This window comes from Musca vetustissima, unplaced genomic scaffold, assembly GCF_032173495.1.
Source record: "Musca vetustissima isolate MV318-11 ecotype Yass unplaced genomic scaffold, APGP_CSIRO_Mvet_v1 utg900, whole genome shotgun sequence".
NCBI lineage: Eukaryota > Metazoa > Arthropoda > Insecta > Diptera > Muscidae > Musca > Musca vetustissima.
In genome coordinates, this window is record NW_026885828.1 from 205,192 (window position 1) to 231,488 (window position 26,297).

The window sequence follows — 26,297 nt, forward strand, 5'->3', positions numbered from 1 at the left end:
GTAGCACGAAAATAAACAAAGTAAGTTTTTTAAATGGAATATTGTCATATATAGGACATTATGTTACTTTCAAAATTTCTTTTTTTATTCTCAATTTATAGCACAATTAAATACAATAAATACACAATTAAAAATATTTTTTCCTTTATAATGTAGAGTATTTTACTTTTCGTTACAGTCGTAATCATTTGATATTTATTTCATTGTATTTATAGTTTATAAACAATTGATTAAAATGTTTTGTAGTTTCGGAAGCACACTTAATTACAAATGACATCACTATGTGTTAATTGATTTTATTTCAATATTTAACGGATAAAGGCAAACTCACGTCTTTCCACTACATGATCGGTTGCATGAGATGTCCCTAATGCTCCCATGTTTTTGTTTTAGTTCGAACTGGTTTTTAAAAAATATATTTTAGGTGGATTGGTAGCCAGAGATATGCTTGCACCAAAATATTGTTATAAACTAAGAAGATTCACGTAGTGATCGTCGGTTTTTATCTGACAAACACTTCAGATCGCGCCAACTGATTAGACTCTTCAATAGCACATTTGAGTGGAGTGTCAAGCAACGATTATCTTCAAATTATTTTACTGTGGCCGATTTGCTGGAATTAGCTGCATTTAAACGTTAAAATGGAGTTTCGAGGAATTGTTATCAGTTATTGCAGCCCTTAATCGTTATTGTATTTACATATTTAAATACATGGCATGTTTGCAATAAAAGGTAATTTAGACAAAGATTTGATAGTCAAAATATATTTCAATTTAATAATGACACCTGTCCCAGAATATATTAAATAATATTCCACGTAAACAATATTATGTATTGAAAACTGATAAAATTGTTTTTAAAATGTTTAATCAGATATTAACAAATTACACGAACATCATACATGTTTTAGCACTTGAGGCGTTAGCAATGTGCTACAGATATTAAAATATATTATATTAAAATTTGATATGAATAGGAATAAAATCGATACCATTTGTATTATAATTTACCAAAAGACACAGGGATCAACCGAACAAGCAATAAAAAACATTATACCGGTAGAAATCTAGATTTTTTGAAATAAAAATACTTCTATTGTAATGTTATTTTCAAACCATTTGTTCAGGTACCAACAATTTAGCTTTTGTAGTGTGTTTTGCACGAGCGTCTCGATAACCAAATATATATTTTTTAATTATGAACTGGACTTTGTTGTAAAAAAGTTCATAAGCGTATGTTAAGAGAGAAACAGTATATTGTGTACAGAATAAATTCTTAGTGGTGAATTTTACACAGTATAGGTTTTAATGTTTATGATTGTGAAATGTCATTTTTTTCAAATCTTGTCTATTAATCTTTCAAATCTTAGTATAGGTTTTAATGTTTATGATTGTGAAATGTCATTTTTTTCAAATCTTGTCTATTAATCTTTCAAATCTTAGGGTAAGTCTACCAGTCGTCGTCACTCTTTGCTTAATTCTCGATGCAATCAACATTTTCTTAAATTATGTTTATACCCTGCACAACTATGTTGTCAGGGTATTATAGCTTTGTGCAGCCCCAAGAGTTTGTATATCGACTAGCTGAATCGATCTAGACATGTGTGTCCGTCCGTCCGTCTGTCCATTATAATTTGTAAACACGATACAGGCCACAATAATGGACCAATCTTCACGAAATTTTGCATGTAGGATGGGTTCGGCCCAATGAAGACCCGTATTGTTTTTGGTAAAGATCGGTTAATATTTAGGGGATGAAATTGACCAAATGCTTAATTTTTGTCGGTTTTTCTGGTCGCTCCAGAGGCCGCAATTATGGCCCAAACATAACGAATTTTTACATGGAGAAGGGGATTAGGCCAAAGAATAAGCATGTCTGTTTTAATAAAGATCGGTCAATATTTAGCGGGTCAAATGGACCCCGACTTTTGTGCGAAAAATGACAAAATTTGTATTATATAGTATATAAATGTTGCTCGATTAATATTTGGTGCTTTTCTAAATTTTAGCTATAAAGCCAAATGGGGAATAAATTTAAGGCATTCTTGCACATCAACTAAACTATATTTATGAATAAAAAAAAGTTTAATAAAAGAAGTGTTGTATAATACATTTATTTTTAGTAAACTCTTTACAACAACATTCGAACACATTTGCACGTTAAACTTGGCATTACTTTTGTTGGTTCTTTTTTTGGTTTACCGTTGTTTTTTGGTATGTTCTGCTTTGATGTTAAATTATCATTATTTGGAAGATCATTTTATCCGATTTTTGAACACTTCGATGTTAATCTCTTTTAAATATATTAACAATTACATAATTTCTTGGAAAATTAAGAAAATTAGTGCGGATTTAGAAAAAAGCATAATAAATTTAAACGAGAAAGGTTATTCCGGCAGACAAATTGCTAATTCTTTACATTTGGCACATAGTACTGTTCAATGCGTTCGCAAAAGGCTTAATTTGGTTTCCAAATCTACAGCAAGTGGACGTCCCAGACACATTGAAAGACTGATGACAAAAAAAAACACCTAAACTAGCAGCAAAAGCAATTAATAAAAGCGTAAGTGAATGGACGATTAGAAGGACATTGTGAAGAATTGGGCTAGTTTCGGCAGTTAGGAAGAAAAAGCCAGCTTTGTCAACCAAGAACGTAAAGGCGCGTCTACAATTTTGTAAAGAGTATGGTAACTGGAATGTGGATGACTGGAAACGCGTTATATGGTCGGACGAAACAAAAATTAATCGATTTCAATCGGATGGAAAATAATATTTTTGGCACCGTCCACACGAAAATCTTCAGAGTCACCATGTCAAGCAAACTGTAAAGCATGGTGGTTGTGGTTTAATGGTGTGGGGATGTTTCACATGGTGGAATGTTGGTCCTTTGGTAAAATAGACGGAGTAATGAAAAAGGAAGATTATTAAAGTATTCTTCAGATGAATTTGCCAGATTTTTTAGAAAAAATTTCCAAATGCCGAAAAGAACACATGGTTCCAGCAGGATGGAGATCCAAAGTATACCGCAAAAATTGGCTTGTAAATCAAAATTTTCAATTGATAAAGTGGCCACCACAAAGCCCGGATCTAAATCCAATTGAAAATTTATGGGCCCTCCTAAAGAGGAGATTGGCAGTATATGAAAGATCTCCACTGTATATTTACTCCTGAAGGGCATAGAGCCCAGAAGTTGATAATATATCCAAGAGGAGTGGTTTACCTTTAAATTGATACCAATTATATTGTTGTATGTACTCGGATGAGGGAGTTATACTTAATATTTACAGTTGCTTACATATTCAGCCTTATTCTGGATATTCGCTGGGAGATATCTCGCACATACAAAAATTTTCGCTTTCACATTCTCGCCTTATTCTGAATGAATAGGGAGACGCAAAAAATGCGAGATGCGGATTCGAGTTTTCGAAAATGGTGGTTGAAAAAAAGATTCGTGTTGCCATATTATAATTTAAGTTGTAATGTGTGTTGCCCCATTGTAATTTAATTGTGTAATATTTTATTTATTGATTATTTTATTAAAAATTGTTACTTGTTATTGTGGTCTAAACTTTATAACAATATAAATGTGAAATATCAAGAATCCGCTTTATAAATGCTTTGTAATTAAAAGAAAATTAATTAAAGTTTGAAAATATGGCAACCTACAATATGACATGTGAAGCAGCTGTTCATTGTTTTGATGCATTTTGGTACAACAACTACAATAGATTACAAATAAGAGAACATTTTTTTATGATGGGAAAAAAACAGGCACATAATTGTGTGCCTTTTTATTTAATTTCGATATTTTATCTCTCCAAATTCTTAAAGTGGCCTGTTATGCTCCTACTCCTTTATTTCTTCCTTCAAATAATGCAAACGATAATTTTGAAAAAAATATTTTTTTTTGTTTCATAATTTTTATTTAAGTTTTTCACTGTTAAGCGGCTCATTAGGCAAATTTTGTTTTTCTATAATTTTTTTCTTGAGATACAGATCCTCACCCAAAATGTCTGTTTTTCGCCTCCAAAATGCATCAAACTCGACTTAAATATTCATTATTACCTTTATACATTCATTTATACAAAGGCATTTTATTTGCTGTTTTCTAAATCGTCATAGAATAAGTATTGTTTTAATATTTTTCATAAAAATATTTATTACTTATGTTTTTGTAGTCAACTCACTTTGAATTTATTAGCGAAAAAATTCACACAAAATTTCATCTCATTCTTCTACTCCCTGTAATCCAGATTACCTAATTTTTCCCCAAAGCGGATTTTTTTCGCTTTCGAACTTCATTCAGAATAAGGCGAAAGCGAGAATGCGAAAAAAATCACACAAAAATGTTGTTCAGAATAAGACGAAGGGAAAGAGCGAGTAAATTCACGTGGAATTGACATCCAGAATAAGGCTGATTTAGATTTTCAGCCTTATTCTGGATATTCGCTGGGAGATATCTCGCATGCACAAAAATTTTCGCTTTCACATTCTCGCCTTATTCTGAATGAATAGGGAGACGCAAAAAATGCGAGATGCGGATTCGAGTTTTCGAAAATGGTGGTTGAAAAAAAGATTCGTGTTGCCATATTATAATTTAAGTTGTAATGTGTGTTGCCATATTGTAATTTAAGTTGTAATGTATGTTGCCCCATTGTATTTTAATTGTGTAATATTTTTCAATATTTTATTTATTGATTATTTTATTAAAAAATGTTACTTGTTTTTGTTGTTTAAACTTTATAACAATACAAATGTGAAATATCAAGAATCCGCTTTATAAGTGCTTTGTAATTAAAAGAAAATAAATTAAAGTTTGAAAATATGTCAACCTACAATATGACATGTGAAGCAGCTGTTCATTGTTTTGATGCAATTTGGTACAACAACTACAATAGATTACAAATAAAAGAACATTTTTTATGATGGCAAAAACGCAGTCACATAATTGTGTGCCTTTTAATTTAATTTCGATATCTTATCTCTCCAACTTCTTAAAGTGACCTACTCCTTTATTTCTTCCTTCAAATAATGCAAACGATAATTTAAAAAATATATATTTTTTGTAGTTTTTTTTTTGTGTTGTTTCATAATTTGTATTTAAGTTTTCACTGTAAAGCGGCTCATTAGGCAAATTTGGTTTTTCTATAATTTTTTTCTTGAGAGACAGATCCTCACCCAAAATGTCTGTTTTTCGCCTCCCAAATACATCAAACTCGACTTAAATATTCATTATTACCTTTATACTTTCCTTGGCAATATTTGGTTCAGCAGGCATCATTATCAATAGGATTTCCAAAAGCATTTTATTTGCTGTTTCCAGATAAATATTTGCTTATTATCATTTATAATATTCTAAATCGTCATAGAATATGTATTGTGTTAATATTTTTCATAAAAATATTTATAACTTATGTTTTTGTAGTCAACTCACTTTGAATTTATTAGCGAAAAATTTCGCAAAAATTTCATCTCATTCTCCTACTCCCTGTAATCCAGAATACCTAATTTTTCCCCAAAGCGGAATATTTCGCTTTCGAACTTCATTCAGAATAAGGCGAAAGCGAGAATGCGAAAAAATTCACACAAAAATGTTGTTCAGAATAAGACGAAGGGAAAGAGCGAGTAAATTCACGTGGAATTGACATCCAGAATAAGGCTGATTATTTAGTAACCCATTACCACACTAGAGGGCGGAAATATAACGCTGACCGATTTGACATTTTCCATCGGGATCCAGTTATGGTCAAGGACAGCGCCTATAATTTTTGGTGATGGTCAGATAATAATTTTGGGATGAAGTGGACCGAAAACTTATTTTTGTTTTTCGAATCGATCTATAGGCCACAGTTGTAAGCCGAAAATCACCATACAAGCCACGGTGAAGACAATCTGGATAAGTAATTAGAAAGGCTGTACTGAATATTAGAAATATTCGGAAAATATGCCAGTGTATGGAAAAGGTGCTGTTGACCTCTAATCGGACAAGAGGGTGCAGATGTCACGAAATATTACCCAGGCTCGGAATAAACATCCGCAGAAAGTTTAAACTCCTTCGTAGGTGTGTAGAGTATGATATGGTCGGCCCCGTCCGACTATACTGCTTCGCTCACTGGTTTTTTATTAAATTTAAGTTATTTGACAAATTATTAAAATAGTGATAATAAGCCAATAGTCGTTACAATTTTCTAATTCCTCTTCAGTACACTCTTTAACAGTATGAAAAAATCAGATAACGAATATATAGCAGTTGAAATAGAATTTTTTAAGAAAAAAGAATTAAAGCTTTTACTAAAAAAATATTGTTAAAATGCTATATATTTTTTTTTTGTTATTTGTTTCTGTTGTTAGTTTATGTACTGTTATTTATGATATGATTAAGCCAAATTGCCAATTCTAAGCGTTTGGAGTAGTCCATGTAATGAAGTTTTTGAAATCGCTCATGGCCTTTTGGACTAGGTTCACGTTTATTAAATGTTGACCACGAAATTAGGAACAATTCAAATTTTTTGTTATACGAGAATGTAGCCCAAAGGAACAAGAGCGATTCAAAAAACAAAAAAAATATAGACTACTCCAAGAGCTTAAAACTAATAATATACCAGCTTAATAATATCTTAACGTCTATTCAATTGGAGGGGGTCAGAATGCTTGTAATTCAAAAACATTGTTATTATTATAATTAGATTATTCTAGTTCATAGGGCCAAGACTACAATTTTATATCTACTCTCAACCCCTCTCATGTTACAGGCTTAAATATCTTATAATAATATTACAAAGATTATTATAAAAAATATAAGTTATTATAGTTATAATTATTTAAAAATTGAAATCAGTTGTGCAATAAAAACATAAACCCATGAATTTTAAAACGAATTGATGTTAGAGGGTTAAAATTTTATTTATTTTTTAAATAAAACCCATGCATATTAAGACAAATTGAGGTTATAGGGCTAAAATTTATTTATTTTTTAACAAAACCCATGAATTTTAAGACGAATTGAGGCTAGAGGGTTAAAAATTTTAGAAATTCGCACAAAATATGATTTTTCCAATAAGAGACACAAACGCTGCACAAGTACTTGTATGTTTCTCACAGATCTAGAAAACATAAATAAATCCACTACAGAGAAAGGAGTCTGTAACTTAAATACCTTATAAAACAAGATCAACCAAGGAACTCTTTAACATATCGCATAAACCTATGGAACAGAAGTTTAATTTTACATAATAGATATCCACGACAACCCCCAATTACTCTAAATCAAAGAGCACTTTATAAAGCTACCTGTTACTTAAAAATTAAAAAAAAAATAATTTTTACCTAAAAATAACTTAGTACAAAAAAATAATATTAAAATACTTTTCATTTAAAATCAATATTTCTTTTATTAAACATATATCAAATATTCACATTTAGGAGCATTTTAAAATGAACAATAATTCCCAACGCCTTTATTATATAATACCAAAAAACACATAGTAATAAAAAGTATTCCTCCCAACTTATTAAAATAAAAGTGTATTTTGTTTTTTCAAACTAGTCAGGCTTAATCCCAGTTTGTTGTTTTTATAAATTAATACTAATAAATAGTTGTTTTTTATAAAAACAACAAACTGGGATTAAGCCTGACTATTTTGCAAAAACAAAATACAAATGGTATCCCAAATAACCCGCCAAACACTACTATAAAAGTGTATATTTAAAATATTAACTCTGGAATATCATTTCCGAACAAAAGTTTCCATGATATAGGAACCTTTAACTGCAATCCACCGTCTTCGGTTTTCAAAGCTAAAAAGTCTTTACAAAGTTCGGTCAGTTCGCTCAAGATGAGAGCGGCATCCGTTGAGTTGTCACCTTCTAACAGATATCGAAATAAAATCATAACGGGCACCTTCTGCTCCTCCATAATTTTGTAAAGCTCCAGGGCGTTTCCGCCGCCAAATATCATTTCACCTTTAAATTCCTTCCATTTCATATTACTCAGTCTATCTCCATATATTTCCTTCAATTCATCACTTGCCTTGTATTCGTAGGGACAGGAGTCAATAATCCGCTTTTCGAATCCTAAACTTCCGCTCAGAATTATTACTCTCGCAGCAATTTTTAATAAATTGGCCAATTCGTTTTGGAAACTAACCATATGCGTCGAAATGAACGGAGATCGAAATTGGAAGACCAACAGTCTGCTAACCTGGCAAGAATACACTTCGCATGCTGCAATTTTTTCTTCTGGCTCATGTTGGAAAGCTGACGGTCCGTAACATGGAATTAACGCGGGGTGAATGATAGAACCGACCCGCTTCAAATTCTTCGATGATATCAATAAATCGCATGCCAATTGAGCCGCATTCCCTATACAAATACTCGGAACAATTACCGTATATCCCTTAAAGTCCTCCAGATGCACATTTTGTTTGAATTGAAGAAGCATCATGTTTTGTTGTGTCACTCTAAACTAGTTCAACTGAATGATTCTATGAAATGAACGAACGGAACTAAGCCAAACAAGAGAAATCCGTCGTGCTATACACAGTAAAATGATTACACATTGTGCACTGTTCCTTTTGCGGGCGAACAGAAAATAATATTATAGATTTGAAATGTTTTACCCCTTTTTGAGTACGGGAACAGGCCAAAATACAACATTAAATTATTTTCCGCTATTTTCCAAAATTCGGAGATATTAATTTATAATTATGTCATTTTTGACATTTATTTAAAGGGAATTTTTTGGATGTGGCAATTTTCTATTTTTAAGACAAGCGAGTGAGAGAAAGACTTATAAATACTGGCAACACTGGTCAGATAGTCGACTGACGTGGCTCCATTCGTTGGTGGTAAAAATCAATTGTTTGCCGGTAGTCGGTAGTTGCGTGTCTGGGCGTTCCGGGAATAAGTTGTTAATAAATTTGTGGTGTTTTTGTGTCTCAAAGAAAAAAATATGCATAAAGCATTATTGGTTTTGTGTATAGCTGGATTGGCCTTTATGTCCAATGCAGCCGAAAGCGATGTTTTGGAATTGACCGATGAAAATTTCTTATCCGTCCTTAGTGAGCATTCCACTACATTAGTCATGTTTTATGCACCATGGTAAGATTCAAGAAATTTATGATGTTAACACAATTTACACGTCATCCTTCAAGTTTTTAAACCTTTTTTGTTCTTCTGTAAAATTTCACACATATTCGTACAAATTTCGCTATGAAAAGTAATGCATGCAAACATCTACTTATATATATTATATATACAAAAGGCTAATCTATATTTGTGTGAGTGAGGGTCTATGACCAGCACTTGCAAGCTTATCGTTCATTATTGGCATTTAAATGGCCGGCAAGAGCATATTGATTTGTAATTGGTATTGCATCCAACGGAGTACTGATGATATCTATGTTATTATCAAATCTAACATTTTCAGAATTGGACCTCTAATAAAATATGTAAATATCATAGAATCTAAAATATATATCGACGACTTTGATTTATTTTTTGTAAAGCGTGTTTAAATTATTATAGCAACCACGTGCATAAAATTGATATTTACATTAACATTAATTGAGTAAAGTAAGAATAACATTTAAGCCCCTGTTTTCCAAATAAATTGGACTCACTTATAACCTGAAATTTCATAAAGTACTTCTGCCGTGAAGAGTGTAATATAATCGCCTGTTAAAAGTAAAAAAATACGATTATATTCTATACCCGCATATTCCTAATTTCCTGTTCTTACTCTACATTCTATAATGTGAAACACATACAAATAGATCAAATCATTTAACTTCCGTTCTGTCGGCCCAATTGTAATAAAATGTTTCTGGAACTTTTAGTGATAAGGTGTCTGATACGACTAGAATATACATGTTGTTGTTTCGAAAACACATATCTTCTAAGTTTACTTCTTGTTTATAAAATAATGATAAAGCCCCGGATGTACTAAATGTTTTCTCATGTTTTAGGTGCGGCCATTGTAAAAGACTAAAACCCGAATATGCCAAGGCCGCCGAAATCGTTAAAGATGACGATCCACCAATTACATTGGCCAAGGTACATAAATACTGACTGTTACATTCGAGTACAAATGTTAAGCTGTTTTGTTCTCGTTATATAGGTTGATTGTACTGAGGCTGGAAAGGAAACATGTAACAAATTCTCCGTCAGCGGCTATCCAACATTAAAGATTTTCAAGGGCGAAGAAGTCTCGCAAGACTACAACGGCCCTCGTGAGGCAGCAGGTATTGCCAAATATATGCGCGCTCAAGTTGGTCCTGCTTCTAAAGAAGTAAAATCTGTCGAGGAATTAGACAAATTCCTTGCAGCCAAAGAAACAACAATTTTCGGTTACTTCAAAGACGCCAACTCCAAACTGGCCAAAACCTTCTTGAAATTCGCTGACAAAAATCGTGAAAAATACCGCTTTGGACACAGCAGTAATGCCGAGGTTTTGGAAAAAGCTGGTGAAAGGTAGGAATCACACAGAAACTGTTTATATCCAAATTAAATACACCTAAATTTGTTGTGTATTATTTAAATGAACATGTTTTTTTTTCTAAAAAGCGATGCCATTGTCCTCATCCGGGCTCCTCATTTAGCCAATAAATTTGAAGAATCCACTGTCAAGTTTGACGGATCATCCGAATCCGATCTGACCACTTTTGTTAAAGAAAATTAGTAAGTAGTTTCAAAGGTTTACGTGTTTTTCTTTTTGCATTTATATATATATATATATTTTTTAATTTTACTTTAGTCATGGATTAGTCGGTCACCGTACTCAAGACACTGTACGTGACTTCAAAAACCCCCTGATTACCGCCTACTACGGTGTTGACTACGCTAAGAATCCCAAAGGTACCAATTACTGGCGCAATCGTGTACTTAAGGTAGCAAAGGAATTTGCTGGCAAATTGTCCTTTGCTATTTCTTCTAAAGATGATTTCCAACACGAACTTAACGAGTACGGTTACGATTTCGTCGGTGACAAACCAGTTATTTTGGCTCGTGATGCCAAGAACTTGAAATACGCTCTGAAGGAGGAGTTCTCTGTAGAGAACTTACGTGATTTTGCAGAAAAATTATTGGAAGGCGAACTGGAACCTTACATTAAATCCGAACCCATCCCTGAGGATAATAGTGCTCCTGTCAAAGTTGCCGTTGCCAAAAACTTCGATGATGTTGTCATCAACAATGACAAGGACACCCTGATCGAATTCTACGCTCCATGGTGTGGCCACTGCAAGAAATTGGCTCCAGTCTACGATGAGTTGGCTGAAAAATTGCAAGATGAAGATGTAGTTATTGCCAAAATGGATGCTACCGCCAACGATGTTCCACCAGAATTCAATGTACGCGGATTCCCTACACTTTTCTGGTTGCCTAAAGACTCCAAGAATAAGCCTGTATCCTACAATGAAGGCCGCGAAGTAGACGATTTCATTAAATTTATTTCGAAACACGCTACTAAGGAACTGAAAGGTTACGACCGCAGCGGTAAACCTAAAAAGACAGAATTGTAAATTCTAACAAAAGTATAAAGTAAATTTAATATTGCCAGAAGGCAGGAACTTCATCCACATTTCCATTATACGTATTTGTTCTCAAAAGTATCCTAGAGCATTTCGACATTGAAGTTTATGTTAGCATTTAATGTAAAAAACAAACGTGAATCTTTTTTTTTAAATTGAATTAAACAATAAAAATTACTTCTAAGAAAAATGCACTGTTCTTTGACTATAGTTATTTATTAATATTGAAAATTTCATCCGTATATTTCTACAAGGACAATCAGGAGGAACATGAATCAATTCATGCTTTAGTCTTCCTCAACTGCCATGCAATTTTGTTGGGAGAAATCCCACATAACATGATAAAAACACAAAATATCCTATGTGTTTGCTTATTTTACAAAGTCCTTCAATGTCTCGATAAAATCGTAAAAAATGTCCACAGTTGTAATTAATTTCATTAGTTACAGATTACAGAACAATTTTCGACAAGAAAATGTTGAATAATGCATTGTACTGTATGGAAACCTCCAATTGTTATACAATATCCATACCCAACGTATATTTTTCTATTTCAGAATTTGAACACAAATTAATCACAAAATGCATCAACTTTTATTTGGAAAACTTATATATGTTTTTATAAATCCATATTTTATAAAAATAACAACTAAAGATTCATATATTTGTGGACTTACAGAAAATTCAATTTTGATAATTTTTGGCGCATGGTGCCAGAGAAATAGTGGAATGTCTTAATTTTCGGAATTCTTCAACAAACGAATTACACGTTCAACTTCTGGTGATGTATTACGAATTTTGGCCAAACAGTCGTAGGCGCGATTGTTTTGTTTGCTCAGCAAACACCTAGAATTGTCAAAAAAAGTAATGTTATTTTCTATTACGGAGATCGTATTTAAATGACGTACAAGAGAGCAGCTCCCGTTAAATTTCCATTATTATAAAGATGTGTTATCCATTGTTCACTGATTTTATCATTCAAGGGATCATCAGGCTGCAAATAAATGCGGGATATCAACAAAGCTTCCTTAAAGTAAGACTTCTCCGTTAGCACTTCTATGGCATCGCGTTCTTGGTGAATGGCCATCATATATACAACACCTTGCAGAACATACCCCTGCTCCACCAATTGCTCCGCATAGGCCTGGCAGCACTTTTGCCAAAAGCTAAAAAGCAAATGATTAACACAAGTGCTTCCGTGTTAACTACAAACAATTTACATACTTATATGAGATGCTGGGAGCTAATGAAACGTGCCACTCACAAAGCTGTTTATTCTGGACGCATCTGAGAATTTCATCCTTCAACGTGCCGTTTACTTGCGGCATGTAGAGGTTGGATATGCCTTTGGTCTCACTATTCTGGTGATTCTTTACTAATAAAAGATTATATTTCAGAATAGAATATTTATGTTAAGTAGACTCTCGAACATACATTCTTCTGCTAACAGCTGCATTGCTTCGGCTTTGGATCCAAATAATTTGACACACAATGACTTGTTGTCCATTGTTTTGGCTAGGGTGGATTGACTTAAAATATTGAACATAATTTCCAGTGAATCCTTATTGATTTCCTTGGTGGTGAGATATAACAACGTTGAGGGGATCTGCAAAGTAGATTCGATATTCCATTGTTTGAACAGTTTTTGATATAAACATAAAAAATTGCATGTTTCAATTAACCTTCATATAGACCGATGTGGCCGTGGCTGAACTATTTTTTTGGATATCAAGTTTTTCAAACATTTTTGAAACTTCTTCACAGTCGGTTTTTGCGTGATCAGGGCACTGCTTACAATAGCCTGATCTTTGTTCCAATGGGCTCCTAAGTTCAACAGTTTTGTGGGATTTCTTGTCGCCGTGTGTGGGTTTGCCTTCATTTCTTGATGGTGTTTTTGTGGCCCATTGCACATTGTCCAAAGTGCGAGCTCGCTTCGCCTTGGCGGAATTTTCATCTGGCTTTTCTGTGCGCATATCTATGAATTCTAGAGAGGTACTCATGCCTGCACACATTACTACGTCCTCATCAGTAGGTAAAAATAGACCACATTTCATTGGGCAATGATACAATTTTAGAAAACGTTCATTAGAACTTTCGTCTGCCAAATCCCAAACGCGTATCGCTCCGTCAAAGCCGCACGTCAATAGCAGGTTATCGTTTCGATTGCTCCATTTTACACAGGCGTTTGCCGCTTTAGGTGATTTTATTTCCAGTGTTCGTACAACTGACAATGTGGCATTTCCCCCCTCCTCCTCCTTAAATTCAAGGATATGTATGTTATTTGAATTGGCAGTTACAGCTAACTTATTTAGAGCAATCGGGCTCCAGACAATCTCGGTTATATAGCGAGAAGACAATTCAAGTTCCTTTTTCAACTCATATTCGAACGGAGACGATTTATTTTGATACAGTCGTAGTCGTCCATTCTGAGTTCCGACAAACAGAAAATTATTTCTCAATGATAGGGCCGATACATGATTAATATTAGGAATTATGTATGCATCTGAAATTTTATGAAGAAAATATGAAACACGTTAAAGCATAGTCCATGGGTCAAAAAAAAAAAAAAAACAGAAAACCTATATATATTCTAAATTGATCTGTAACTGGCGCACCCGGCTAACAACTCTGGTCTTATAATGACCACACATTTCGAAGGAAGTGTACGAGATACATAACTTTCAATAAAGTATTGTTCTAAAGGCGTAAGAGGTTGTTACTGGCAACGAAAAATAAACAAATGGTAACCTTTACGAAGCAAAAATTCAAAGCAAGACGTCATTTAAAAATTCAAAATGGAATATTTCCGTCTAAGTGTGAACGACATATTGCAAGAAATTTTACAAAAATCCATTGAAGAAGATTTTAGAGAATATTTGTTAAAACTTATATTTGAAAACGATAAGTCCAAATCACATCCCGGGTACCATAAAGATTATAAATTGGCAATGCTGTCAAATAAAAGCATTGGAATCGACGAATTAGTGCCATATTTTGCTAGGAAAGCCCCACAAATATTTACAAATATTGATTATAATTTTGCAAAATATTTCCTACGCCTAATATTGCACGATGAAACCGACGGATTGACATTAAGAAATTGGAAAACTGAAAAGCTGAGTATATGCCAGATGGAACAATACATGCAGCGATGTTTAAGCAAATTGAACGATTCCACGGATATAACTATGAACTCTTTGAAGTTGAGTTACTTTTGCAAAATCAACATCCCTTTGGAACCGGACGACATTAAGAAAAAAATAGAACATAATTTTAAAGAGAAAACAGACAGGTTAATAGATTCTATATTAAAATATCCCGAAAATTGCAATTCCAAACAGTTGGAAGAAATGTACGTGAAAATGCAAATTTTTATTATAACCAATTACTCTATCGGTTCTCCAAACGACGCTGAGGTAAGTTAAATAAATAAACCATATAAATAGATATATGTATATATTCAAATAAAATTCGACAGATATTGATGAGGACCCGCCAAAGCATTGATAGCGTTTTGGGTCGTGGGGATCTACAGAAATATGTGATGAAGAAAAAATATCATCGTCTTGAATATTTGCATAGATTGGGAGCAACCGTCTGTGGCATTTTAGTATTTAACTTTTATAATGCCCGAAAACTCGATAAGACCAAAAACCCTATAATGCAAGGTAATTTTGCAAATATATTCAAAGAAGTGAAAGTTTACATTTAATTGAATGTTTTAGCTATCAGCGATTTAGAAATGGCTGTGATCAACACCAACGACACAATGGTCGAAAGTCTACAAATGAATTCCAATGACATAGAACAAGCTATGCATACAATGGAGGAGGCAATAGAAATCAACATCAAGGAGAAAACCATTACGTATCGACAGCCGCTAAAAATATTACGACAAATCAATAAATTTGTCATATTATTTATCATCTATAAAAGACATCTAGAAAGCATAAACGCAACGGTTCAAAAGATACGATATTTGATTGATGTGGCACAGAAGAAGTTTGTCTGCGTAATTGACAAAATTAACGATATTCTAAATTTTAGATCGGCAATTGAGACTGAATTTATATTTGTAAGTCGATAAATTTGAAGTCGTGTTTTGGTCACTATTATTTCTGGTTTCTTTTTAGCCACACTTTGTTTACCTCAGCGAAGTATGGCGTTCCTTAATTGTGTATTTAAATTGTCTAGCGGAGGTGAACAGAATTAAAGATCAGTTAGATGACGTAGTTAATGAGAATATACGGAATAGTTATCAAACCGTCATTAACACCACCCAGGCAACTATTCCATCATGTATAAGATTTGATGATACTTCGGCAAAAACATTTGATTTGTATAAATCAATGCCAAATATCGACTATCACAAACTTGTAAGTTTTAATTAACATTAAAATGAAAAATAAGTTTTAATGCGCAATATTAAATATACCTTTCTCTTACAGTATCCGCTACTTAAAGATTATTGCCTTCTTACAATAGTTCTAACGAAGGGGCTTCTGGTTCCATCAAGAATACGATCGGCCCCAAACAAAAATACAAAAATGAATTTTTGTTTCGGTTTTGCTAACGCAGAATTTCTTAAGTATTCAGAAAGTAATATGAATCAAATTTCGGGAGGTTTCGAAAGCATAGTTCTTAAATCAGTCGACATGATATTATTTTTACAATTAGAATATATAATTGTAAATCTAAGCATAAAAAGAACGGAAGAATCTGATGCAAAGCTTAAGGATTCCATAACACAAACTGAAAGTAATCAATCTAGGCCAAATCATCGTCATCAAATATGTTCAAACATTTCATGGAATGTGTGGGATTATCATAGACATGCTATAACATTGGCCAACTTGCGACAAAAACAAACTTCATCAGCACAAACGGATATTTCTTTTGGCAAAAGGAATACTCAAAATCAATGCTACAATAGACGATATCACCACTAGAGGAAACATCTGTTTTTATACCTTTCTTATTTGGATTGTCTTCGTATACGGCAATGCGATCGTTGCATACCACAAACAAATATTTATCCCACCAGCTTATTGAGTATATAGTTTTGCCACACACAGAATTGAATGTGAATGGTGTCTGCTTGTGTCCGGCCTCAATCGATAAAATGCCAATCTGAAAATATATACAAGTGCTATTAATTCAGCTGTGTTCCAAAACAGGTAACAGGCAGTAGCATACCCTGCCTTCTTGTGTTCCATAGGCTAGTTTTTTACAATCTGGACTCCACACTAGTGAAGTTACGGGTGATTCGATTCGTTGTACAAAATTGTCTATGTGTATAAGATTCGGCGTCATTTTGGAAATATCTATTACTCCAATTCGACGATCGGAAAAGGCCAATGCTATTCTGTATGGAAAATTGGTTAGACGGTTGTTTATCTTATCCAACACAATGCTGCGAATACTTACTTGTTCATATCATCCGGACATTCGCGCAAGGCACCTATATTCGTAGAGACACAACCATATTGTATATCAATTTTATTTAGAGACATGTCTTCCAGTGTTATTTCTCGATTGGATGAAACACACCATAAATACTGCTTGGATTTGCACGCAGAAAATGCGACAATAGTGCGTTGCTGCCAACGACGTTTGACTTCCTTAAATTTGTACCGCTGCAATGCAGACGTTGCTGAGCTGTTTGCATTACTGGACTTTGTGTCCAGCATCCATAGCTGTAGTTCGCCTGACTTATTGGATGTAATGAACGAAGTAGAATTCACCCATGATATCGCAAGGTTTGTATCTGAAATGGGTGAAAATGTTTTGGATTATCACGCATTTGTATAAATAATCTGTAACTGACTTACTTTTCTTATTTTTATTCGCGTTTGTATTGCGGAGTTTGTGATGATCGCATGTTGCTCCTGTTGACGTATTCCAAATGTATAGAGATCCATCCGCACTTAATGATGCCAGAAGATAATCTTCTAGTATAGACATCACATCATCTCTTCTAGTCGATGCTTTCTGATCACCTTCTTTTTGACATTGCGTTTCCTTATTTTCTTCTTTGTTCTCAGTTAATAGAGCGGCATGGACCTCTGCCTGACACACCATTCTCTGTTTAGCAACACGATCAATTCCATCGACGTCAACGCTTTCTTCGGACGATGGTGTACCACACACTAAACGCACTAGGCTATCCTCAGAGGATTTTCTCTCTAAGGGTTGTTCCTCGTTCTCACTGTCACTGCCACACGAAGATGTATCGACACAAACATTTGCATTTTTGCAATCTTCTAGCGAGACTATATGCTCTGGCGACAGTTGCGGCTGTTCGTCTCTCAGAGCATTTATTTCTTCCTTCAGACTTTGGCACGCTTCAGCGAAATCGAATTCTGCCGCTGTGCCCGAAGTGTCTTGTGTCTTTTCAATGCCGACAAATTCAGATATAGAGTCTGATTTTGTTTTGGACACCTGGGTAGTTGCCCCAAACTCATTATCCAAATAATCATAGTCGTATATATCAAATATGTCATCGGCATCCACAATTGTTGTATCGGTTCTGTGTAGTTTTGCCGTTTTCGACAGTGGCTTTTCAGGTTTACTGTCTTCTTCAATAGATGCTTGGCCTATATCTGAAGGCAATATTCTATTCCATGTTAAGGACGTAATGGCGGAATTGTGACCACGTAGGGTATACAGAGTAACCATTTTTTGCAGGTCACAGAGTAAAACCAAGCCGCGGCTAGTTCCCACAGCAAAATGGTTCTCGTTATATGGACAACATTTCATAGAAGTGATTTGATGATTGCGAGGCGAAATAAACATTGGTCTTCTGCAAAAGCTGTTCGAAGCAACACAGTACACGACAATGTCCCTGCTGTCCATTGACAGCACATTCCGATTAATCATGTAACTGACAAATACCTCACCAGCATGTTGTGGCGAGGGGCCATTGCCTTCCATATAGCGCATACAGGCCAAATGAGCTTGGTGCCCCTGTAGAGCATAGCCCTTATTGAAATCCCATATCTGTACAGAGTTATCTTGGAACAGAACAACAAACAATTTCGGTGCCGGCTCATTACCACCACAGCTTTGTTCCGTGTCACCCCAATGATGATCTATGTCAATCTTTAAAATGTTTTGACGAGTGTGGAATATTTTTATTTGGGGCGTATCTTGTCCTTCTTTCAGGGAACTAATATAGTTAACGCTGCGAGAGCCTACATAAAGGAAACCACCGTCTGGTGTACAAACACAACCATTGTTGATATTCCACTGTGGCACCAATGGAATTTTCATTTCAGCGTACAGAGAAATAAAGCTATTTCGAAGATAGACAGTAATGAAAAACGTGCTTTGCGAATTAAGGAACGTCCCAATTATGTCCTGTTAAATTGTTTTGTTTGCCGATGCGATGTCAACTGTTAGCCGTGTTGCCAGATTAGGGGATTCAAATGTCAAAATGTCAGAGTATTTGAAAGGTGGGAACTTTCGTAAAAGAACTCACAGAAAACATTGGTGTATGTAACGGTATTTTTTTAGCTTCTGGTGAAATATGCTTCTGGTGAAAAATTCGATGATCTCAATCCGAAAAAAGGAATATAAAAATAATATCCAAAGGTCAAAAATAATTTTCAACACCAAATAATTTTCATAATATTATAGTACCACAATTCCCTATAAGGAAACATTTGAATAACATCCTTAAAATAAGTTTCGCATGTATATTTTTTCTTCCCTATTTTAGCATTTTTTCGTTCACAGTAATTAGCTATAGGTTGACACATTTACGATTTTTGTAATATTAAGTTCTCAATTCAAAAGATTAAATCAAGAAATATGAATAAAAAATAATACAAACTTTTTTTGGGAATTTTTTTTTTATTTTATTTAATTGTTTTCTCCGGAATTTGACTTCTATTGTAAACTTTTCAGCCATACGCATTGTTGTTTGCTTATACAAAACGTTTCCTTACTATCTCGACATTCTACGCGTTTTTCATAAGGTACGAAAATGAGTATTACAATTTAGAAAGTTTGGATCAAATCGGACATTCAATTTGTTCTTTCATTTGATATTATAAAAAAAAAATTCAGTACAATTTTGAGCATTTTGTGGGGGAGGAACCAATAGGAATGTACTGGTATGATCCATCTTCGAACATGATCTAAGTTTGACATAAATATTACTATGTGCCACACGAGTGAAAATTATCTATTTTACAGGTGCACTCGCGACTCTCAAAGAAGTAATAAAAGAATTCGAATGAAAAAACTTCTCAAATGCAAAACATGCAATACTTGATTAAATTTAATAACTTTTCTTTCAATTTACATAGGGTTAACAATTTCTACTAATAGAAGTTACGCGTTATCTCTGTGGCCGAGCTTAAGTAAAACAAATTACATGTTGAGTATAGTATATTTTATTAGGCAATAATAAAATACAGTGTATATAAATATATCTTAACAACTTTACACTATAAACATTTTATGTAAAATATATATTATAGTTATAAAGGTTATATTGAAACCATGTAGAGGAAGATGTGATTTAGCGACGTTTCTGGAAGCGCAACATTCAATGGCAAAATCTATCAATTTGGGGTAGTAATCATTCCAAAAATTTATTTTGTGATTTTCAGCCACAGTTCGTACATTGAAATCTTCGTTTATTACTAAATAGGACTGATTGTTGACATTGTAGGAATTCCATTTTATGTAAACATTGGAAGCCGTAGGATTGGAAGTTTTTGCGAAATTTGCCCAAAGGGTCATAACCATTTCGGCGATTTTCTTATCGGTCGCATTCCAACGATTAATAAACATTTGGTTATTCATATATGGCACACCCCATATAAATATTTGATCAAAATATTTGGGAACACTTATCCAATTAGGAAGTGTATAGAATTCAGTTTTCGGGCGAATATTAAAATAGTAGACATATACGTCTTCATCGGTGCTTACAAGATTTGCCAAGAGGAAGAGGGGAGCCAAGTACACTCGGTCTGTGTGAAAACTTATAAAATTGTTTAAGACAGTTTCCTGATTAACGTCCTCCTCATTTTTATACATCAGATTAATGGAATCCAATACTATAGGATAATCAGTGCACCATAGATCACTTTGATTGTTTTTCTGAATGTCGTTCATTGCCACCTTGGATGCAAATGTTTCAAAGTCTTCAGCTGTCATTTCGGTTCCTTCTCGCTCCTCATCATCTAATATTTGTAGAACGTCTTCCATGTCAGTCATTCCCATCATTATTGGAACTTTATGATAATTTCCGTTTCTTAAGAGGACTACTGGAAAATCATCAATAAATCCTTTAGATGAATTACTGAAACCTTTATCAATAATAGGTCCGAATTCTACATCTGGAAGATTATCCATCAACCTTTTGGCGTCAACTCTTTTCAGGCACTGCATAAGCATTGAAGTCGGTTTACGATTACAACCAAAAACATTTGCAATCACATCCAAGTGTGGGCTGAACGCATTAAATGTCCTTACGGTGTCTTCTGTTAGTGGATTTCCTGACATCATGATTACTCTGTGGAAACTGTTTCTAGACCAATCACCCGAAGTAAGATGTAGGCCTGCACTCACGGCTCCAGCGCCTATTCCAACTATAGTAATTTTTTTCGAATCACCGCCAAAGTGTGCAATATTTTTTCGTATCCATAAGAGTGCTGCGGACTGATCCATTAGACCAAAATTTCCAGGAGCCTCGGCATCTCCAGATGATAAAAATCCCATTATGCTCAATCGATAAGCCACTGTAATCACAATGACTTTCTGCTTAAAAACCATTTGAAAAGGATCGATGTCTGTAGGACTACCAGATGAGAAGTCACCACCATGAAACCAAACCATTACAGCATATCCCGTTAAACCAGGGGGGCCTGAAAAGGTTTACCACATATTTTTCATAAAAAATGCTAACATTACTATAGCCTATAAAATGTAGTTAAAAAATATATCGTATTAAAAAATCTATCTTTAGATATATAGTATTGAAGGTGACATCATAACAGAGGAAAGGACCAGAAAGTCCATATGTATAATATTACGTGCATCTGTAATTACGGTGTACCAATGAACTTATAATTATTATATTTTAGTTTGTTGGCTGTACTAACCATCTGGTATGAATATATTTAAATACAAGCACTCCTCGTCATAGCCATCTCGAAAACTTGCTCCACCTGTAATAGAAGTCATCAAGAGTTCCTGTATAGTGGATGTTTGCTTATCGGTCGGTTTTGTATCCTTTTGCCTTTGCCAACACTTTGGTCCATATGATGTTGCATTATATATCATATTCCATTTGTTCACTTTAATTTCGGGTGGCGCAAATCTTGGGGCCTTGGCATACTGTATTCCCAAATAGGCCTTAATATTCTGTGTGCGAAACATTTTCATATACATTCCCACAATTGCGCCTTGGTTGGGCAGATGAACTGTGGGCGCTTCCAAGCCATACACAAATGCATGCTGACCCAATAACGGAACAATTATTAAAAGTACTTGAAATGGAACGATGCTCCGCAGGCAAAAAACTGTACAATTCGTTGTTGACATTATCGAACTTAATTAATAACTAAGGGAATTCTGCAGAGGACGTTTGGTAAAAACATTGTTCTCAATTCCTTTGAGGGTGAATATAAAATTACTTTTTTTGGTCGTTGTCATGGTGTAATTGCCTGCCGTTGCCAGGATATTCCATGTCGTGACACACAACCACTGAATATTTCGTCTTCATTGGTACGGGGGTGAATACATTACTGGTTCAATTGCAAATTATTACTCCTTCTTCGGTGTCCTTGATTTCTTAAATTTCGGCAATGACACGTAAGATGTGCAGGTGGTGCTTGTTGATAAAAAATTTGGATGACTCAAGTTTTCTACGCAGAGCGCAGTAACAATAATATGTAGAATTACATTGAAACTGTAACGCTTTTCGTAATGCATAAAAAGCAACAATGCGTTATTTCGTCTTAGAATAAATAATGGAATTGATTTAAAAGATACATTTTATGTAGAGCAGAAAATATTTTGATATCTTTTTAAGAAAATATATTATTTATAAAATAAAATTTTATATTAAATTACTTATTTTGAGGTATGCATATTTAAATCGTAGAATCGTAACGACAACATCACCACTTAATGTTTGGTGTCTGGATTTTTTCCATAGCCAAACTTTATATAAAAGGTGTAAACCAAATTACGTGTGCAAATTTAGAAAAGAAAGAATCGTAGACGTTTTTTATTTCATTTATTTATTTATTTATTTTTTTTTTTTTTGCAAGGTATTGGTACAACTCGTATGTGTACTTATGTTTCATCTTGAATTACTCTCACTTTCATTGCGGCAACATACATTTTTCCTGCAATAGCGTTTTTAACTATCTTTAATATTTTTATTAATCATGAGTGCTGTTTAGTTGTTTTCATTTATTTTGTGTATGCTACACTTAACAACAGAAATATCAAATATTCTACCAATTCAACGACTTCACAGAACGAACATATTCACAAAAATATAAAATATTTATCAGATTTTAATACAATCTGAAGGAAACGAATGCTAATCTCATGATATCTAAATTTTTAGTTCATTATAATTGTCTGTTTCTTTTCTGTTTTTCATAACTGGGGTTACATGAATCGTTTTTTAACTTTATGTTAATTTGTTATTAAAAATATATTATTTTAATTTTTATGCTACGTTATTTTATTCTAGGTATAAGTTTCTGGAGTAGTATAAGTTATGTTGTTTTGTGTAACTTAAATGACCTATATGGCTTTGTTACTATGCTTAATAAATTAAATATTTATCAGATGTTAATAAAATCCGAAGGAAACGAATGCTAATCGTAAGATAGTCCATCCGGGTAATGTAAATGTATTTCAATAACAACAACAACAATTATAACGGATAAGTCTTGTGGATATTGTTAATGTCGTTCAAAGAATTAACTAAAAATTATTATGTCAATGGATTCTGGTGCATCCGTATACTATACTTACATCTTTAAATTCAAAAATATGTTGAATAGTGTTTAACACTTCTTCAAATGTGTGTATATTATTAAAAAGATGTTCATGAACACCATAAATAAGAAAACATGCCCAGACTATAAATGTATGCAGTGAAAACTAAAAAACAAAAAAACTATGCATTCGTTCCGCTTCACATGATTCCATCTTGTTTTATAGTCTTTTGAACGTATGAATTAATTCTTTAATCAGTGTGGCCTTAGCGCTAGATACTATACTTTCATACTAAAATAAGAAAATTCGTAGAAAGCCTTGCAAAATATGAGTGGTCCTTCGTTTTTATTTGCTCTTTGTGGTATAATTTTTTGTTTTAAAATATTTATACTGTTGAAATTTTCATTTTTTTTTTAATTTAAATGATATTTTAAAGTATCGACTAATTGGTGTAATTTTAAAATTATAATTATTATGCTTTTACATTCTGTGAGAAGTTGTCCACAGTTATTTTGAATAAAATTAAAACTGTTGATATTTTTAGTGTCAATTAATTAAAAATTTACTATTTCGTTCAGATAAAATGCAGAGTTCTAAGACTTAAAAGAAATTTAAGTGTTTATTGGCAATATATTATTTTTCTGTGGTTTATTTTAATTTATATATTATGGTTAAAAATAATTGGAACTATTATATAAAATATGTAATTTTATTTTTCTTAGTATTCATTTTATTTGTCGAAATAAATTGCATACAGAATCATCATCCTCATCCCGAAAACGTAAGTTTACAAATATATAAATGATTGTTGGTAATATATACATATGTGATTGTTTTAATAGCAATGGCGGCTAAACAATCGTCAAGATTTATACAACCATCCTCGGGTTTTGGTATGGAAACCAATGTTACCACAACCGATATATATGAATACGAAAACACCGCTGATGGGTGGATCAATGTCAATTAATTACAATCGATATGGATTTGCTCAATTACCACCACAAATAAAACATCAAAGTTATATATTTGCCATACCAACACCAAATCTGAAACCGCAACCTTTTGGACTTAATGAAATGGGCGACAAAAGGTAATACAGCAAGTTTCTCCCTATAAATCCCTCCGTCATGATGGTGAACCTTTTGTTGTATGTTTGAGATTAAATTGTAAGTGGCAATATTCTCCACAACATTTTTTTTCTTTAAGATTTGGATTTTTATTATGATATAGGAGTTTAATACTCAATCTCATACATACAACCCAATGAACCCCTTGAGAGCGGTTGCATTTAATAACAAAATATCCGCCCATTAGCAATAAAGAAAACGCGTCTTTCTAATTTAATATTTGCATTTTTTATTAACAGAAAGCCTGGAAATTTCCATCATATTACCATTATAAATGCCGTAATACCAAAACCTCATTTTCCGCCTCCAACACCACCAACAACACAATTTTTTCCAACATTCCCGAAATATCGCAATAATAAACAATTGTATCACCCTTATCAAAATAGGCTAACAGGTTGGAATAATATTAGTAGGGTGCCGATGGTACCTCAGCAACATCAACCTATTTACGGAATTATGCCGATAACGGGTACCGAAAAAATGTTTGGAAAAGTGTTCAAGGATAACAGCAATATTGTAAAAGAAAGAGAGCCTAAGTCATATCCATGTTTTGGAAAATCGTTAATTAAGGACTCATTACAAATCGCTAGTACTCATTCCTGTGATATGTTATCTCAAAATCAGCATCACGTTTCTGAGCAAAAAGTTATTCCATTGCCAAAACAATCTGCAGATGTCGTGGTATCTACTACACCAGCGCCGCCAACTTCTAGCTTGAAACCAGAAGTAGTGGAGACAACTACGCAAAGAGTATTCCTACCAACTCCTATAATGCATCATCCGCTAAGCACCACTCCAAATTCACTTATTTCTTCAAATTTCATAACATTTTTACCATTACGACAAACCGACAGTTCATCAACGCGGAAAGAGACATATCAGCACAAAGAACAGCATAATTTCTTTACACTTGAAGATGCTATAACAAAACCACCTTCAACGAACCAAATATTTAATGATCCATGGGAAGCCTACAGGCATGCTCAAAATCATCAGCATAACTCCATGAAGTCAAACAGTGGCACCCGTAATAGTGTGAGTACGACCAAAAACACCTTCCTACACAATTTCTTCGACAACGATTACGATACCATGGAAGCACATAAGATAGACGATTACACGAACGTTGGTAAAGGTTATAATGAGCACGATCCGTACTATACGCATATCAATGAGTTTGTAACACCCATCCGCAACAGAATAATCGACGAGAATTATACAAAAGATAATATAGTCTTTGATTCTCCTTTGCAAAATAAGCAAATGAAAGGCAACCAAAAGCAATATTTTAGCACAAGCTCTCCCCGTATACCCACTGGAATAAATAGAAGCAGAACTACAACGTTGTCTCCACACAGCGTGGACGACATAACAACATCCAAGCCGTATATATCAGTTATGTATACAACACGTCAAAACACGCTAGATGTTACTACTACAACACATTATAGTGAAGAAGATGAGCATACCGATCCAACTACCAACATTAGTAGCACATTCAATCCGTCACTTTATACAACAGTTTCACCATCCACCACTACAAAGGAAAGTATATTTAAAAAGACAAAACTAAAACGTCCTTTCTATCAGGCACATAATTCTACTCACAAATACCCCAAAACTATAAGACGTCCATTTAAACTGCACAAGAATAATACATC

At 33.6% G+C, this 26,297-nt stretch overlaps 4 protein-coding genes across 4 annotated transcripts; 1 reads left to right on the forward strand and 3 right to left on the reverse strand.

The window, feature by feature from the left end:
• Positions 1–7,704: 7,704 nt before the first annotated feature.
• On the reverse strand, positions 7,705–8,442 carry LOC133333128 (proteasome assembly chaperone 2). Its single transcript, XM_061541473.1, has one exon. The coding sequence runs from the start codon at positions 8,440–8,442 to the stop codon at positions 7,705–7,707; it is 738 nt and encodes a 245-aa protein (XP_061397457.1).
• Positions 8,443–8,921: 479 nt separating this feature from the next.
• Positions 8,922–11,619, forward strand: LOC133333127 (protein disulfide-isomerase A3). The gene is made up of 5 exons (XM_061541472.1): positions 8,922–9,098; positions 9,965–10,052; positions 10,117–10,469; positions 10,563–10,676; positions 10,753–11,619. Exons 1-5 carry the CDS (start codon positions 8,950–8,952, stop codon positions 11,516–11,518), a joined length of 1,470 nt encoding a protein of 489 aa, XP_061397456.1. The 5' UTR covers positions 8,922–8,949; the 3' UTR covers positions 11,519–11,619.
• Positions 11,620–12,261: 642 nt separating this feature from the next.
• LOC133333070 (protein rigor mortis) lies at positions 12,262–18,799 on the reverse strand. Its single transcript, XM_061541402.1, has 9 exons — positions 17,359–18,799; positions 16,955–17,294; positions 16,724–16,892; positions 16,498–16,657; positions 13,210–14,030; positions 12,962–13,133; positions 12,752–12,902; positions 12,436–12,693; positions 12,262–12,373 (listed from the first exon to the last, which is right to left on the reverse strand). Exons 1-9 carry the CDS (start codon positions 18,797–18,799, stop codon positions 12,262–12,264), a joined length of 3,624 nt encoding a protein of 1,207 aa, XP_061397386.1.
• Positions 18,800–19,975: 1,176 nt separating this feature from the next.
• Positions 19,976–21,922, reverse strand: LOC133333071 (neuroligin-4, Y-linked). Its single transcript, XM_061541403.1, has 2 exons — positions 21,646–21,922; positions 19,976–21,408 (listed from the first exon to the last, which is right to left on the reverse strand). The coding sequence occupies exons 1-2, from the start codon at positions 21,920–21,922 to the stop codon at positions 19,976–19,978; spliced, it is 1,710 nt and encodes a 569-aa protein (XP_061397387.1).
• Between the last annotated feature and the right edge of the window lie 4,375 nt (positions 21,923–26,297).